The sequence below is a fragment of the Takifugu rubripes genome, chromosome 8 (assembly GCF_901000725.2).
Source record: "Takifugu rubripes chromosome 8, fTakRub1.2, whole genome shotgun sequence".
Classification (NCBI taxonomy): domain Eukaryota; kingdom Metazoa; phylum Chordata; class Actinopteri; order Tetraodontiformes; family Tetraodontidae; genus Takifugu; species Takifugu rubripes.
Window position 1 is genome coordinate 1,719,607 of NC_042292.1, and position 13,806 is coordinate 1,733,412.

Consider the following 13,806-nt stretch of genomic DNA (forward strand, 5'->3'; position numbering starts at 1 on the left):
AACTGGATTATGTGAGTATCGTCACGAACCGGAACCAACAGAACATGTGTGGTATGCGTAGTATGCAGGCAATATAGTGAAGGAAGGAAATTGATGAGGAAACTGGGAATGGTGATGAGAGAAACATTTTGAGGTATGTAGAGAGTTTAGGTGGGAGGAAAGAAATCTTGACATTTTTGACCTCTACTCACTGGACGACCAAAAAGAATATGGATGAATAATTGCGAAAGATGACCGGAAGGTGGCAGTAAGCAAACACGGATTTTAAAGAGCGTGAAACTGTTGCCTGTCGGTCCGCAGAGACACCCTACTCAAAAAGAGCCTGAAACAAAAAAGAACGTTTAACGATTATAGACATAGTATAGTTAACAATCTATGACTATGGGACACATGGACGCACGTACAAGGTTCCATGGTGTAATGGTTAGCACTCTGGACTCTGAATCCAGCGATCCGAGTTCAAATCTCGGTGGAACCTTCCTTATGTTGCTCACGACGAGAAAATAAAACACTTTTTCTAAAATGACGTCAAAATATCTTATGATTAAAAAAAAAAAGATTAATAATAAAATATATAGAAATAATATTAGATAATAACTCATTTATATTATTGTGCCATGCCCTGCAGCAGATCAAAAACATCTCTCTACTTGATCTTTTCCTTTTTGGTGTAGGTAATAAAATGCATAAAACACACATTTTGAATTTTTAACGAAGAGAAAGTGTTGGGTGATGATTTAATATACACAACATTAAACATGGTTATCTTAAATTTAACTGTTCCGTTTTAGAACAGTACAACTGCCCTTTAACAACCAGATACAGAAACTCATTTTAACAGTCCAAAAGTAGGGAATGGACCTTGAAGGGACATAGGACACATTTAATGTGAACTCTCTCCCATTATATAATGAATGCAGAAGAAGGAACATGTGAAACAAATTCCTTTATTTACTAATAAATACATAAGATTAAAAAACATACGTCAGCCTAATGAGTGACTGAACAATGAATGAATGACACCAAGTAGAAAGTTCAGAGGTGGAACATACAAACTGTATGCCATTGTATCTCCATTGAGACAAATAGTCTCAGGAAAACTCATGATTTCTGACGGTATACAAAATTATTTTTAGCCGGTCCCTCAAAAGGACTGCCTGTAGTCTGACTGTCATGGTGGCTCATCGCTTATTTTCTCTGTTTCCTCTGGAGAAAAAAACAATATAAACATGGGTCTTACAATCTGATCTTACAATTCATCATACATTTTCATTTTGAAATTAATGCTTCAGTACCGTTCCATGTGAAAGCATCAGCTCTCAATCTTGCTTCAGGTTGTCAAGGAGCTCTTGTGTCTGCTGGGCAAGTCTTCTCTTTTCTTGTTGCTTCTTTTTTAGGGCCTCCTCTTCTTTCTTGTTCTGGTAGATCTTGACCCCAGCAAATGCTAAACACAGCAGGAGCGTCTTTAAGGCCAAGATGTAGAGGAGGACAGGGACATTGTCCAAAGCCTGTAAAAAAGAGGAATAAGACGCAATGAAGTGGCATTACATTATTTTTAACATCCATGGTAACCAAAACAGAATTTTTATTGCAATTGAATGAAACATTTTATGAAGACCTTTAGTAGTGCATGTAAAAGTCATTAACATCCAATTTAAATACAGAAACAATAATTATTTGCCTATCCCGAAGCACTTACTATTTCAAAATACTGTTCTAATAAATTTGACTAGACTATTCTTGGCTGCTTCGCCTTCACCAGCTGTTTATAGTGGAGACGACAAGACGGAATGTTAAATAGTCAAACAGCTGCAACCCATGCATTTCCAGCTACACAGATTTAACACGTAGACATGCATTAAAATTATGAGTAATAACATACTTCTTCATATTTTCATACCAAGACAGAAACAGTGCTATTCTAGCTTGGCTGTAGACACATTTGTGTGTGTTTTACAACTGTAGTGTAACCTTCAGTTTCATGTGGAGTTAGCTGTTTGGCAAAGTTTGAGCTAAATCAACGTTATACGTTTACCATACACAACCCAATACAATAATAATAATAATAATACAATCATTAAAACGTACTGAACTGACAACATCGATTCAATAAAGCTGCACATTTTACCTTCCAGTTGATCATTTTTACTGCGTCTTAGATAGCCACACAGCTATTATTGGTGTTTCCTGAAAAGGTGGGTTTTGTTGAGATAGGCCAATTGGAACGTTGTGTCTGTGTGACGTATCTGTGAAGTGTTTTCGCATTTTCGCTCGGCAGAGTTGCGTTAGAATCTGTTTTTGTATTGTTTATGACTCGAATCGAAATGTTTTAGTTTAATGTTTTAGTTTAACAGACATTGATCCAAAAAAGAACGAATACATACCCCTCGGTAGAATTATTTAAGAGCCACTTACTGGCGGGAAAACGTAGTCACGGTGGCCGAGAGGTTAAGGCGTTGGACTCGAAATCCAATGGGGTTTCCCCGCACAGGTTCGAATCCTGTTCGTGACGTTTTTGTCCTTTTTCATAGACGACATACCATTCTTTTTCCAAATGTGTTTTAGGGCCGTACCACGATCAATGCAAAAACAATTATTTTGTCAATTTGATACGTTTTCAAATGTTAATATATTAAAAATAAATAAATAACGGAAATACACCTTGATGGCCTAGGAACAGAACAGTTATTTCACAGCATACATAACACAAGATTAAAGTATAGCAGGAGCTAGGTGCTCGTTTGCCGTTTAAAAAAACGAAAGTGAAACTTAACTAAGAATATAGACATTTTTACAGTGTTGAGTCACAAGGCGGCAGTATGACACAGGAAAAGGCATCAGGTTTATCAATAACGGACTATCATTAATTAATTATCTCGTTAGAAGCAAAAAGGAGTTTGCTTATCCGGTTTTGTAGATCAGGAAAAGGCTTATGAAAAGGCCTACATGTAGGGGCAGAGGTCACTCCAGGAATATGGGGGTAGATGGCTCCTTACCAAGGGCCATCCCCTACACCTATATTGTATCACTGACCTTCAGCTGGCAAAAGAGTGTGAATAAGATCAACGTTTGTAAATCAGAAGCAATGAACCTCATTCAGAAAAGGTTGGATTATCCCTCCAGGTCAGAGAGGACTGCCCGAGGTAGAGGAGTTCAAGTATCTCAGGATCAAATTAATGAGTGAGGAAGGAAAGGATCTGGGAATTGACAAATAGATCGGGGCTGTTTCTAAGTAACACCTGGTAAAGTCTTGGGATTCCTAGTGGAAGTGACTGTGCTACCCCTACAGCCCAGATCTGCACAAGTGACTGGAAGACCAACAGCGGCACACATAGTTGAACAGATTTTTACTACAGGAGCAAAGAGATTTCATTTTTGTCTAATTTGTTTATTTAGATTCAGTTTATCTACTTTGAGAATTTCTCCGTGGAACCTGGATATATTTTAGCAGAAGTGACCTTTCTGCCTACATAACATCCCTGGAGAACTACCTATCAGTGGTGTAGCATCATCACAGTAAAGTCATTGAGTTTTCACTCCTTTTGATGTACCATTTAACATTTACCTCAGCTGCTGCATTTGTAACTACACAACTGCTGTCCTTGTCACACTTGTATCACACTTGTCCATCTTTTAGTCATGTGACCACCTTCTTTTTCTTTATCTTCTTGATTCTTCCAGGAAACAGCATGTGCTGCGTTTCAGTACGTCTTCCTGTTTACCAGGTCTCTCTGCCACCAATGTGGCTACGTGTAACACTGAGGCATGATTGACCAAAGTGTGTTAGCTTCAATAGCGCCCCCTGTGGTTGCTTCTGGACATGGTGAGTGGCAAAGACACAGAGGAGAGAGCAGAGACCTCCCAGTAGAGAGAACGAGAGAGGAAGAGCTGGTAGAGGATCACCATGGAGATCGACTGGCAGAGGATCACACCGATAGTCACAACCTATGGGGAGAGAAATTATTAGAGCCATCGGGGGACCAAACTCAACAAACTCTACCATTCCAGACATGGAACTGGTGGGTGTGCATGTTCGAACCTTTTCCCTCTGGTGCTGGTTGAAGATGACTGATGTAAGGAAAAGGATGGGGTGACAGAGAAACCACAGGAAGCATCCCTGGACAAGACACAACGAAGATTGCACACATGAGCACTTCGCCAGCAACAGGGGGGCGGGGCAGTAGTGTGGAGAGCGTGCAGCTTACTTTGGTGAAGCAGAGGTAGAAGTCCCTCTTCAGAGTGCTCCTTTCAGTGGAGATGATCTGGTAAAGGACAGAGGCCAGCAGGAGGGCCAGCAGGACTCTGAGCGCCATGAGGAGGAGTCCAGCCAGACTCTGCTGTGAGTGGTAGCTGTGATGCTCACTCTCCGACTCGGAATATTGCTCCCATAGCAGTAGCACACCCTGAAAACCACAGCAGGCAGATATCATATATATATATCTACATGCTGTTTGGGCATTTAAAAAAAAAGAAAAGACCGGTAGTGTTTCTAGTTTTTGTGTGTTTGGCTGTCTTTTTTATAAAAGTAATTAAAGTAAAATAAGGAATTTGGGGGTATTAGAACATTTCTAAGCAAATGTCAGTGGAGGAAATGTGAACATGTTTTTTTTCAATCTATAATTTTCAATACAGAATCCAAATTTCTGGCCACATTCATTATCTAAACATGTCAAACATGAAAGGTCTGATTATCTTCGGTTACTAAACATTTATTGAGTTTAGAAAGTTACCTTGTTTGTGGATTACATTTTTAAAAAAAACCAACCTCTTCTGTCATTTTTTAAGTGATCCAGCATACCTGAGTGATGACGCCGCTCACAGCAACGGCCGTGGAGGCTGGAGTCTGCTCCCACTGCAGAGGTCTGGTTTGGGACTTCCTATTGCGGCTCAGAGTCCAGCCCATGCACAGGCTCAGGATCATATACAGCATGGACACCTGCGATACCATATCCCAGACTGCACCAGAGACAGGAGGAACCAACAATTATTTCTTACCCAAACCTCTTCTGACTACATGTAGCTTCAGATAAATGATAAAGACAGGCTTAAAGGACAGATGAACATACATTCTGCGAGGCTGCCCATCACAGGGATACCCACGCCATCTCTGGAATACCTGCAGAGCACAAGAGAGGTCTCAGCAAGCACAACAGCATATGTTTTTAGGTTTTAGGTCATTTCATCACAATGATGTGTAAAGATTAGTAATCTAACTCAGTATTTTAGTTGGGATGAAATAAATCCTGCCATAAAACTTGAAAACTCTTCACTGACCAGAAAGATGATGGTATGGATGAGCTGTCGTTACTGTACTTCCTGGTTTGCTATAACATTAATGGATGGTAATTCATATAGTTCAACTACCAGAGATAGACCAGGATGATTGAGAACCTTCACAGATGTTAATGGATAACAACGATGATGTGGACCTTTTTTTTTTTAAGTTTATGCGAGTTACAGTTTCTGACTATAACTGAAGTCTCCTCACACAGACAGTAGATTATTTTCCTTAATACTAGATTTTTTTTCCCAGGAATCTACCTGGCCAGGTGAATGTAGTTGCACAGAGCCGAGCAGCCCTGCAGCGCCAGTGCCATGGTGAGTACTCTGAGGACCATGTGCATGGGTCCTCCTTTCCTCAGGGCCTGGTACAGAGGCTGCACGTAGATACAGCAGGCAATGAAGTAGGCCAGCAGCAGCAGGAAGTAGAATGTTTGGAGACCTGAGAAAACAACAGTGGAAGACATTTTTGATCACTTAAATATTTAACGCGGTGGATGCAGACAGCGCTGCAAAATCAGTTAGTGGCCCCCTATCTGACAGTGGATGAAATCGAGGGTTATTTTTGGACTGACCCGCTTCCTCGGCGCTGAAGTGCTCCAGAGGATTTCCGGCCGAGTCGGCATTAAATAGCAAGACAGTAAAAGTTAGGTCGGCGTGTGATGGAATCACTGCACTCTGCTGGACAGACAGAAAGAGTAAAAAAACTTTTAGAATCACATTTTTTTTTAACATTTAAGGTATAAACGACACATCAAAAACAATGGAACGTCAGATTGGTTAAAGAATTTGACTGAAGAAGTATTAGCAGTGCTGTATTAGTATTACTCTATTCTGTAGCCCAACAACTTTATTCGCTTAAAAGCGTATTTTTTATTTGGTAAAGAGTGATTTTATAAAGAAGATGGAGAACAGGGCTGCTGCTATTCATTAGGGGGCCCTAAGCATAATTGGCCACAGCTCCCCCTTCGCAATACAAGCGCAGACAAACCCGTCAGAGGTTCACTCAAACATTTGCTATTTGTTTGAAATTCGACACTAAATAAAGTATACATATGAAAATAATATAATAAAAAATACAATAATAACCAGACATTTCAGGTTTTTCTGTCTGGGCTTGTTGAATTGGGAGAGATTAAAATGTAATAGTGTGATTTTTTGTGAGACTTGGTGAAACGGTGCGGAAGAGCAATGACTTTAATCTTACGCACGCACGCATTAATGAGTGATGCAGCAGTTGTCAACTAATGAGAGCTGTCAGCACTGAAACTGCTAACGAGAAGCACGGAACCCATCTGTATTCAACGCTTATTGTTGGGTCTGGGCTTGTTACAACCAGAAGACTTTAAAATATGCAAATGTGAAGTTCCAGGAAGTGTCAAGTTTCAGGCGAAAGGATATAAGAGATCCAGAGAACCAATTTGTTGGGCCCTCTTTTAATGCATTAGGTAAAGACAAAAGGTGGGCCTGTTCATAACTATTCATATATATATATTTGCAATGTAGTAATCTAATAAATATCATGCCATTTCTTTATCAACTTTAATTTTGGGGAACACACGAAATTTCTGATTTGCTAATTTACTTTTTTCACATCCACAAGGATCAAACATTTAGACAAAGCCAACTCGACAGCTCTTTACCTGGCACGTGTACCTGTCAGCATAGACAACCTTCCAGGCTGTAGGTGAAAACTGATGAGGGATTGTTTGGTTGTGTTCTTCAGCACTTAGAGAGACTGCAGGGGGAGGGGTGATGAGTGGGTTAGAAGAGGCCAAACACACAGTAAAATACTGATATTTTGACGGCAATACTGCATCCACACTGGGTTCTTACTGGCGAACTGGGCTTTGGCAAGCTTTTCCGTGCAGCTCAGATTGTCCAGGTCTGATTCCAGGTTCTGGTACAGCAGCAACCTGGACTCCTTCTCTGTGGCCAAAGATGGGTTCTGGAGCTGGCACACCAAAAGACCACCACTACCCCCTGACAAAGATCAACATGCACAATGTGTACTTTCAGTGCGGCATTTTAAACTACTAACTGACATGTTTTAATAATGTCACATCTTAATTACAATTTTAAAAGGTCTGCTGTCTTGACAACAGCAACATTCATTCATTCTTTGACAAATGCTGCAATGAGATGAGTGCATATTGTATATATATTAATAAACCGGTTTAAAAAAAAAGGCATTTGTAAAACAAATGTTATGATGATGAATAAAGTCTGTAGGAAGGAAAGGGAAGGGCAAGGCACTGGGAGTACAGAAATACTGGATTAATCACTAGTATAATCACAAATCGTGAATCTTGTGATTGAATGATTTGAATAAACACGTTTTCACATGGCAACTTCACTGTGCATCATCACGACCACACTCTCCTCTTCTTTATCGCCATCGTTAACATTACCTTGGTACATGAATCTGGTGATGTACTGGCCGTTCTGGCGTCTCGCCGACTCGCTCCTAAAATATCCCGTTATAGTTTTTCCATGAGCCCCCGGACTAAACAGGATTACAGTTAATAAAGCTGCCAACACAGGCGACATTTTCACCTCGCGTCTTTTTAACGATCTATCCTAATACATGTTAGCAAACGAGTCCAATGAGCCACGAAGGCAGAAGTAAACCAAGCGTCAAGTGAACAGACTCATCTAGCAGCAGACTAGAAATCTGCTGCTTCCGGTCTAAAAGTTAAAGCATTTTTGTGTGCGTTTTATCGAGATTTGTGTTCCTAACACAAACAAATACAAAAAAGGGAAAAGAAACGGCTGATATAGAAACAACTATTAATTATATTCGTGTTATTATTATTAATAATATTAATAATTATTATTATTATATAATAATTATTATTAATAATATTAATAATAATAAAAGCAAAATTATTCACCACATGAATCATAATAATAGACTTCGGTTTCACTAACGAGACCTACATTGTGTCAAACAATGATGTCACGGGAACTAATGTTGTTGATGACGATTAATAAAAAAATATATATCTGACATATGTTGGTAGTGTTTATCGGGGTATTTTATGTTTTTATATACCTTTGTGATTTATAGATGTCTTCGTTTCTATGGGGGAAAAGAGTGTGTATCAACGAAAAGAACTATAAAACTATAAAACTGTAACAAGAACTATAAAGAGAACAAGAGAACAAGAAAACTTAAAGATTCGCTTAAGATTCAGGAAGAACAAATTAGACAATTTATTTTGAAATTTCTTTTCAGAAGTTACGTATCTCTAGTAGGTCCCTTGACGCCGCTGCCAAACGCTGTCCTCTCTTATGGGCGGTACCAACAATCTGATGGACATTTGATTTGCACAATCAAGAAGTCCGCCATAAAATGACAACCAATGACAAGAAGAAAGGCGCTCCACGCGACAATACGTCCCACCCATTTCCAACGTGTCAACATTGCCGCAAACAGCCCGTGACTGTCGCAAAGATGTTTTTTTTCCTCTCGTCTCAGCAGGCACGGACTTGTAAATTTAGAGTACATATTTTCCCGCTGCTCCCGCTGGCGAGGTGAAGCATTGTGGCATACCTAGTAGTCTCAGGTCCATACATTTCCCTTCTAATGTATACTTGATAAAATGCGCTGATAGGTACACTTACAGGGAGCCTAAAGTGTACTTGGCAGATTGCAAACTTTGTTTGCTATTCCGCTGAGACGCCGGGGCTGTCCTGACTCTGGAGCTCTGGTGGAATACTATGCGGGGTTTCGAGGTTGTAAACCCGCAAAAACGCTGCTGACAGCGGATTGGAGCGCTGGAAATGGGGTTGAAATGAAGCTGTGTACAAAGTTATTTCGTTTTTTGATGACAGCAGTTCATTCTGAAGCCTTGAGCTTTATATATGTGAGCGATGTCCCCTGTCTGCGCCAAATGTCACACTGTATATCCCAGGCATAGTGGCACTTTCTCCAAACCTGCACTGCAGCTTCGTGACGTTTGCTGCTGGAAGTTGGGCCTGAAGTGGTCATTTGTGCCTCTGTCACTTGGCTTAGAGGCCATTACTATCAGAAAAGATGTAATGATTTCTCAAAGAATCACGTGATTTATTATTATTAATGGTAGATGTAATGTAGTATTTTGCAGTCTCTTAAACGCATGAATTATCTATTGAGTAATAAGGGTAATCGACATAATGGCTATACTTCGTATAACAGACTGGTCATCTAAGATCTCACATAACACCAACAATAAAATCAGTGGCAGAAATTTCGCCAAACGTCTCTGCAACATGATTCGGAGATCTCGCAGCGAAATCATAGTTATACACGATTTATTTAAAAGTCGCATTTACTTTGTTTTAATCAGGACGTGGACTGGGTTTTAAAATCGTGATTACTGGAACTTGAGGATGCAAAATAGCCCCTATTACAACTGTTGAGGGTTATTATAAGCACTATTAATTTGGCAGGGCATCTTACAGACTTTTTAAAAATTATTATTTTAGAATCCAACATTTTCTATTTTCTTAACCTTAACAACCTTAAATTTCCCTTCTTGAGACTGTACTATGACACCAATGTTCTACACGTACTCGAGCGCGGGAGCGCGCACGTGCACGCTATTCAGCACTATGGACAGCGCCAAACCCGCAGGACTTTTGAGCAACACTTAATTCTACACATCAGTCAGCAAATTAGAAAGTGATGAATACCCCGGCAGCTGTATCATCAATCTCCGATAGTTGGATAAGTTTGGAAAAATGTCCTTTGGACACGGGGGGATGAAGAGGAGAACATTACGCAGTGATGGGACGTTAATCGAGTCGCCGTGTGAGGAAAACCACGTGTCCGCCAAAATGTAAGCGGCTCGTGAGAGCAGTCCTGTCAGGCAACAACAAACCGGAAGCGACCATTTCTTTCAGGACAAAGGTTGCAGGTACGAACCGATTTGGGGACATTGGAAGTGAATGTAAAGACGAATGGGCTTGTAAATGTCAAACCTGGTGTGTACTTTTGTCATTCGGCAGCATATACATGTATGTGAGGATTTTGTTAGAGTTTGGTGTATTTGCTCAAACAAATTTGTAGACTGGTAAAATATTTAATTTCTTGTGGATTTACTTTAAGTTTGTATAAACATTTACACTGGACCAACGTAATATTTTGCGTGAATATGAGGGTATTACACTTCGTATGAACATATAACAGTTTAACATTTTAGTTAAATAAGCTGTGTTGAAATGTGTCATTTGCATCCTACCCAATCTGAAACTCTGCCTACGAACGTTTGTTATTATTTTGAAGGTGATGACCGGAACAGGTGCGTTTCCTCAATACTGCCACTTGGTTGTTGCTGGGATAGTGTTGGAGCGCCTCAGTGAGCCTCACCGGCCGTTGCTCGTCTCTCGCGCTGCTGAAGAAGACGCTGAGAGGAGTACGGGCAGGGCCTGGTCTCCTCCGGTCCCTGTTGCTGCTGCCAATAGTTTGGGGGACGCCAGAGGCTGCAGCTTCTTTATATCCCCAAGGTGAAGAAGAGGATGAGGAAGAGGAGGAGAGGAAGAGGAGATAGACAACAGCAGCATCAGCAGCAGTATCTTTGCGCATTGGAGCTTACGGATTATTAAGACTTCAATCAAATTCATACGGACTTTTTTAAAGCGAAAAGACACTCATCTGGGCTCCGGGATAGAGATTCCCTGCACTGATTCACCTGCTCCAACGTGCGCTCTCGCCGATCGTAGAACCAGCGCAGCTGTACTGCTGCTGTTGGACAGGAAATCTGCATCTCCTGCGCGTGTGACCGTGTGTGTGTTTGGTAAGACACACTGCAGTACTTGTTACAGGGATGCCACAGACTTTCTGACGGACAGCCTGGTACCTGCAACCCTCCCCTCCCCGGACGGACGGACGCACCGACTCCTGCCATCCTCACTAATATGCAATGGTTTTTTGTGCAGAAGCCGACAGCTGCCGCGTACCGCCGACTTCACGCTAGCGCCGCCGCATGCTTGTCCGCCGCTGCCGCTTCTCTCCCCCCGCCGCGCGGCAGAAGACGCCATTTGAAACGGAGCGCTAGGGGGCTTTTCACGCCGCGGCGGCCGGGCGGCAGTACCAGCAGCAGTGACCGACCCTCCGCCGCTGAGGACCACCGGCCGCTGGGGCAGCCGGAGGCGGAGATCACGAAGAAAAGCGCCGCAGAGGTTGCTCTTTTCTTGCCGCGCGGGGACGACGACGACGCGGAATACGTGCAGGTGTTGCTCTCGGGGCTTGTGGAGGAATTGGGCGAGAATCCGGGCGAGGAGCCGGGCTACCTGCTCATACTCTTGTCTATGGTGCAGATTGGGGGCGCGAAGCACTGCCGAACTGAGCCCAACAGCTGGCCGGCTCTGCTGGCATGCAAACAGGGGGGCGGACCAGCCCCCATGCGGTGGGTGAATTTTAGTCTGCCGCATCCGGAGCGCCTCTCGTCCCCCACCTCCTCTACCTCCTCCTCCTTCTCCTTCTCCACCGCCTCCTCCTTCTTCCCCGTCTCGGCCAAATCCATGCGGTTTATTTGGAGCAACATTTTCAGCAAAGGATCGCATATGCTGCAGTGTCTTTGTGGCAGGAGCCTCAAGAAAAACAAGAACCCAACTGGTGAGTTTGTGGCGCGCGTGCGGGCCTTCCGTGCGTTTCGGTGCGAGTGGCATAGACTTTGTTGCGTGTTTGTACGTGCGCACCGGAGTATGTGCGCGTCCCGAGGCTGCGCTGTTCGGCGGCTGTTTCTCTGCAATCGCAGATGTGCAGCAAGTGAGCGCACTGAAGGCAGGGAGTGAAAGGGGGGCGGGTGATGGGGGAGGGAGGGAGCAGGGGGGTGATAACTTAGGAGCACAAAACATGACTGGCGTGGCAGTGCGTGTGAGGGGTGAGTGCGTGCGCGGTGTGTGTACGGCAGAGATGTTGCAGAAAATCAAGTCTAATGCAGCACGCAGACCCGTTCAGGCTCCAGTAACCTGCATGATTAAACAGCACATGGCCTTATTTAGACTGTAGTTCTCAGCACATTGTGTGTGTTTGTGTGTGAGTGTGTTTTGGATGCAGTTTGACTGCAAAATCTACTGTGAAAATGAGAAGCTCGGGCAGCACCGAGTTCAAAGGAGCCACGCAGTGTCCGTTGTAACTTTTCCATGTCCGTGGTCATGTTGTCCACACACGCTCAGCCACCGAGTCAAGCTCAAAGTTGCCTTTTGGCTTGAAGCTTCAATCCCACTGATCACTTTGTTCTGTTGGCCAACAGATTTTAGCCCCAGGTCTAAGCAAGGACGGGGATTGACATTGGCATTGCAACAGAAGGTTGTTGACACCATTGGCTTATTGACACTGCATCGCAGAGTTAATTAATTAAACTCCCAGGGTTCCTGTGTTCCTGCAGCATCTAAACCCAGGGCCACCACTAGCCAAACAAGGCCCTAAGCAAGATTTACAAGTGCATCTTTACAAAAGATGAAATCTTAATACACCAACAACAACCGCAACAATTAAAAGCACTCAAAAGTAAACAATTCTAAATAACAGAGTAAAATGACTAAAAAGAAAATATACCACTTGATACTTTAACCTGAAAGAAAATAAATCAGAAATGAATAAAGAAGGTACTTAATATCATGAATTGAAAAAAAAATCAACAAATTCAACAAAAGACTTTTAACACCATTAATAACTTTAAACAACCCTAAACTATACAAAAGGTACGGAACAGTGTGTGCCCTTCATATGGGGGGAGGGGGGGTCCTGTGTATGTTAAAAATCCTTTATTTCTATAGCATGGTCATATAAACCTTTACAAATACTGTACATGTACATGTGTTTTGGCTTCACATCTTCATCCCTGACTTTACGACTCCCTGACTAAAACACAATAAAGACTTTTTAACTGGGAGAAAGTACCTTGGATATTTTTTCATCCAAAGAGAACCTCCAAGGAAAGAAAATATATTTGAATGCAGGAACAGCTCCTGCACAGACATTCTGAACTTCTAAACAATATTGGACAGATGTTGTGGTGTGATGTTGGACTGCTCTGCACTCCTTGTTATGTTGTCTCAGTGAAGGATTTCATTGGAACGTCTCAATGCATCATTCATCTCAAGGTGGAAGCAAGTCTCCAAACCCCACAGGCTTGAAAACTGTCCCGATCTGGTGTTTCGATGTCATTTGGATCTCAAGAGTCTCCTGTAAAAACTGTTTTCTGTTTGCTTTTTTCGCTTCCAGTCACATTTGCTGGATTTGTGTGAGAACATGTGTTCACCTGTGATATAAGCAAAGACATTAACGGGTACAAAACAAGTGTAAAATGCTGACAGACATGAGCTGAGGTGAGCATCAATCACCTGTATAATTGCCTGTAAGTGTGTGTGCAGTACATGCGCTGTGTAGAGGAGGTGAAAAATGATTGGCTAGCCAATAGGTCAGCCAGTAGGTCGATATCTCTGTGTGGATGTAGCGAGCAAGCGGAGTAGTGTGGACTGATGTGGCCATACGTTTACTTTCTCAGCATCTGTTAAGAAGCTGGAGGCACAACT

General features: G+C 42.4%; 2 protein-coding genes and 2 non-coding genes across 6 annotated transcripts in view; 3 read left to right on the forward strand and 1 right to left on the reverse strand.

The window, feature by feature from the left end:
• The first annotated feature begins 406 nt into the window (after positions 1-406).
• On the forward strand, positions 407-478 carry trnaq-cug (transfer RNA glutamine (anticodon CUG)). The gene has a single exon. It is a non-coding gene; the product is annotated as a tRNA-Gln (tRNA).
• A 1,952-nt stretch (positions 479-2,430) lies between these two features.
• Positions 2,431-2,512, forward strand: trnas-cga (transfer RNA serine (anticodon CGA)). The gene has a single exon. It is a non-coding gene; the product is annotated as a tRNA-Ser (tRNA).
• An 866-nt stretch (positions 2,513-3,378) lies between these two features.
• On the reverse strand, positions 3,379-7,966 carry gpr180 (G protein-coupled receptor 180). 2 transcript variants are annotated; one of them, XM_029840781.1, is made up of 10 exons: positions 7,692-7,966; positions 7,117-7,263; positions 6,924-7,018; positions 5,856-5,958; positions 5,542-5,722; positions 5,067-5,116; positions 4,799-4,956; positions 4,206-4,403; positions 4,040-4,117; positions 3,379-3,945 (listed from the first exon to the last, which is right to left on the reverse strand). In XM_029840781.1, the coding sequence occupies exons 1-10, from the start codon at positions 7,828-7,830 to the stop codon at positions 3,790-3,792; spliced, it is 1,305 nt and encodes a 434-aa protein (XP_029696641.1). In that variant the 5' UTR covers positions 7,831-7,966; the 3' UTR covers positions 3,379-3,789. The 2 variants fall into 2 exon arrangements, with proteins under 2 accessions (XP_029696641.1, XP_029696640.1); XM_029840780.1 differs by having other exon boundaries at positions 5,856-5,961.
• Positions 7,967-10,753: 2,787 nt separating this feature from the next.
• The window catches only part of LOC101067516 (fibroblast growth factor 14-like), a 41,352-nt gene continuing 38,299 nt past the window's right edge, over positions 10,754-13,806 (forward strand). For both annotated transcript variants that reach the window (XR_003889333.1, XM_011619158.2), the window contains exon 1: positions 10,754-11,881. Coding sequence is in view for 1 of the 2 variants with exons in the window: in XM_011619158.2 (XP_011617460.2) it covers positions 11,182-11,881 (700 nt within the window). In the remaining variant the exon portion in view is untranslated. The remainder of the gene's footprint in view (positions 11,882-13,806) is intronic.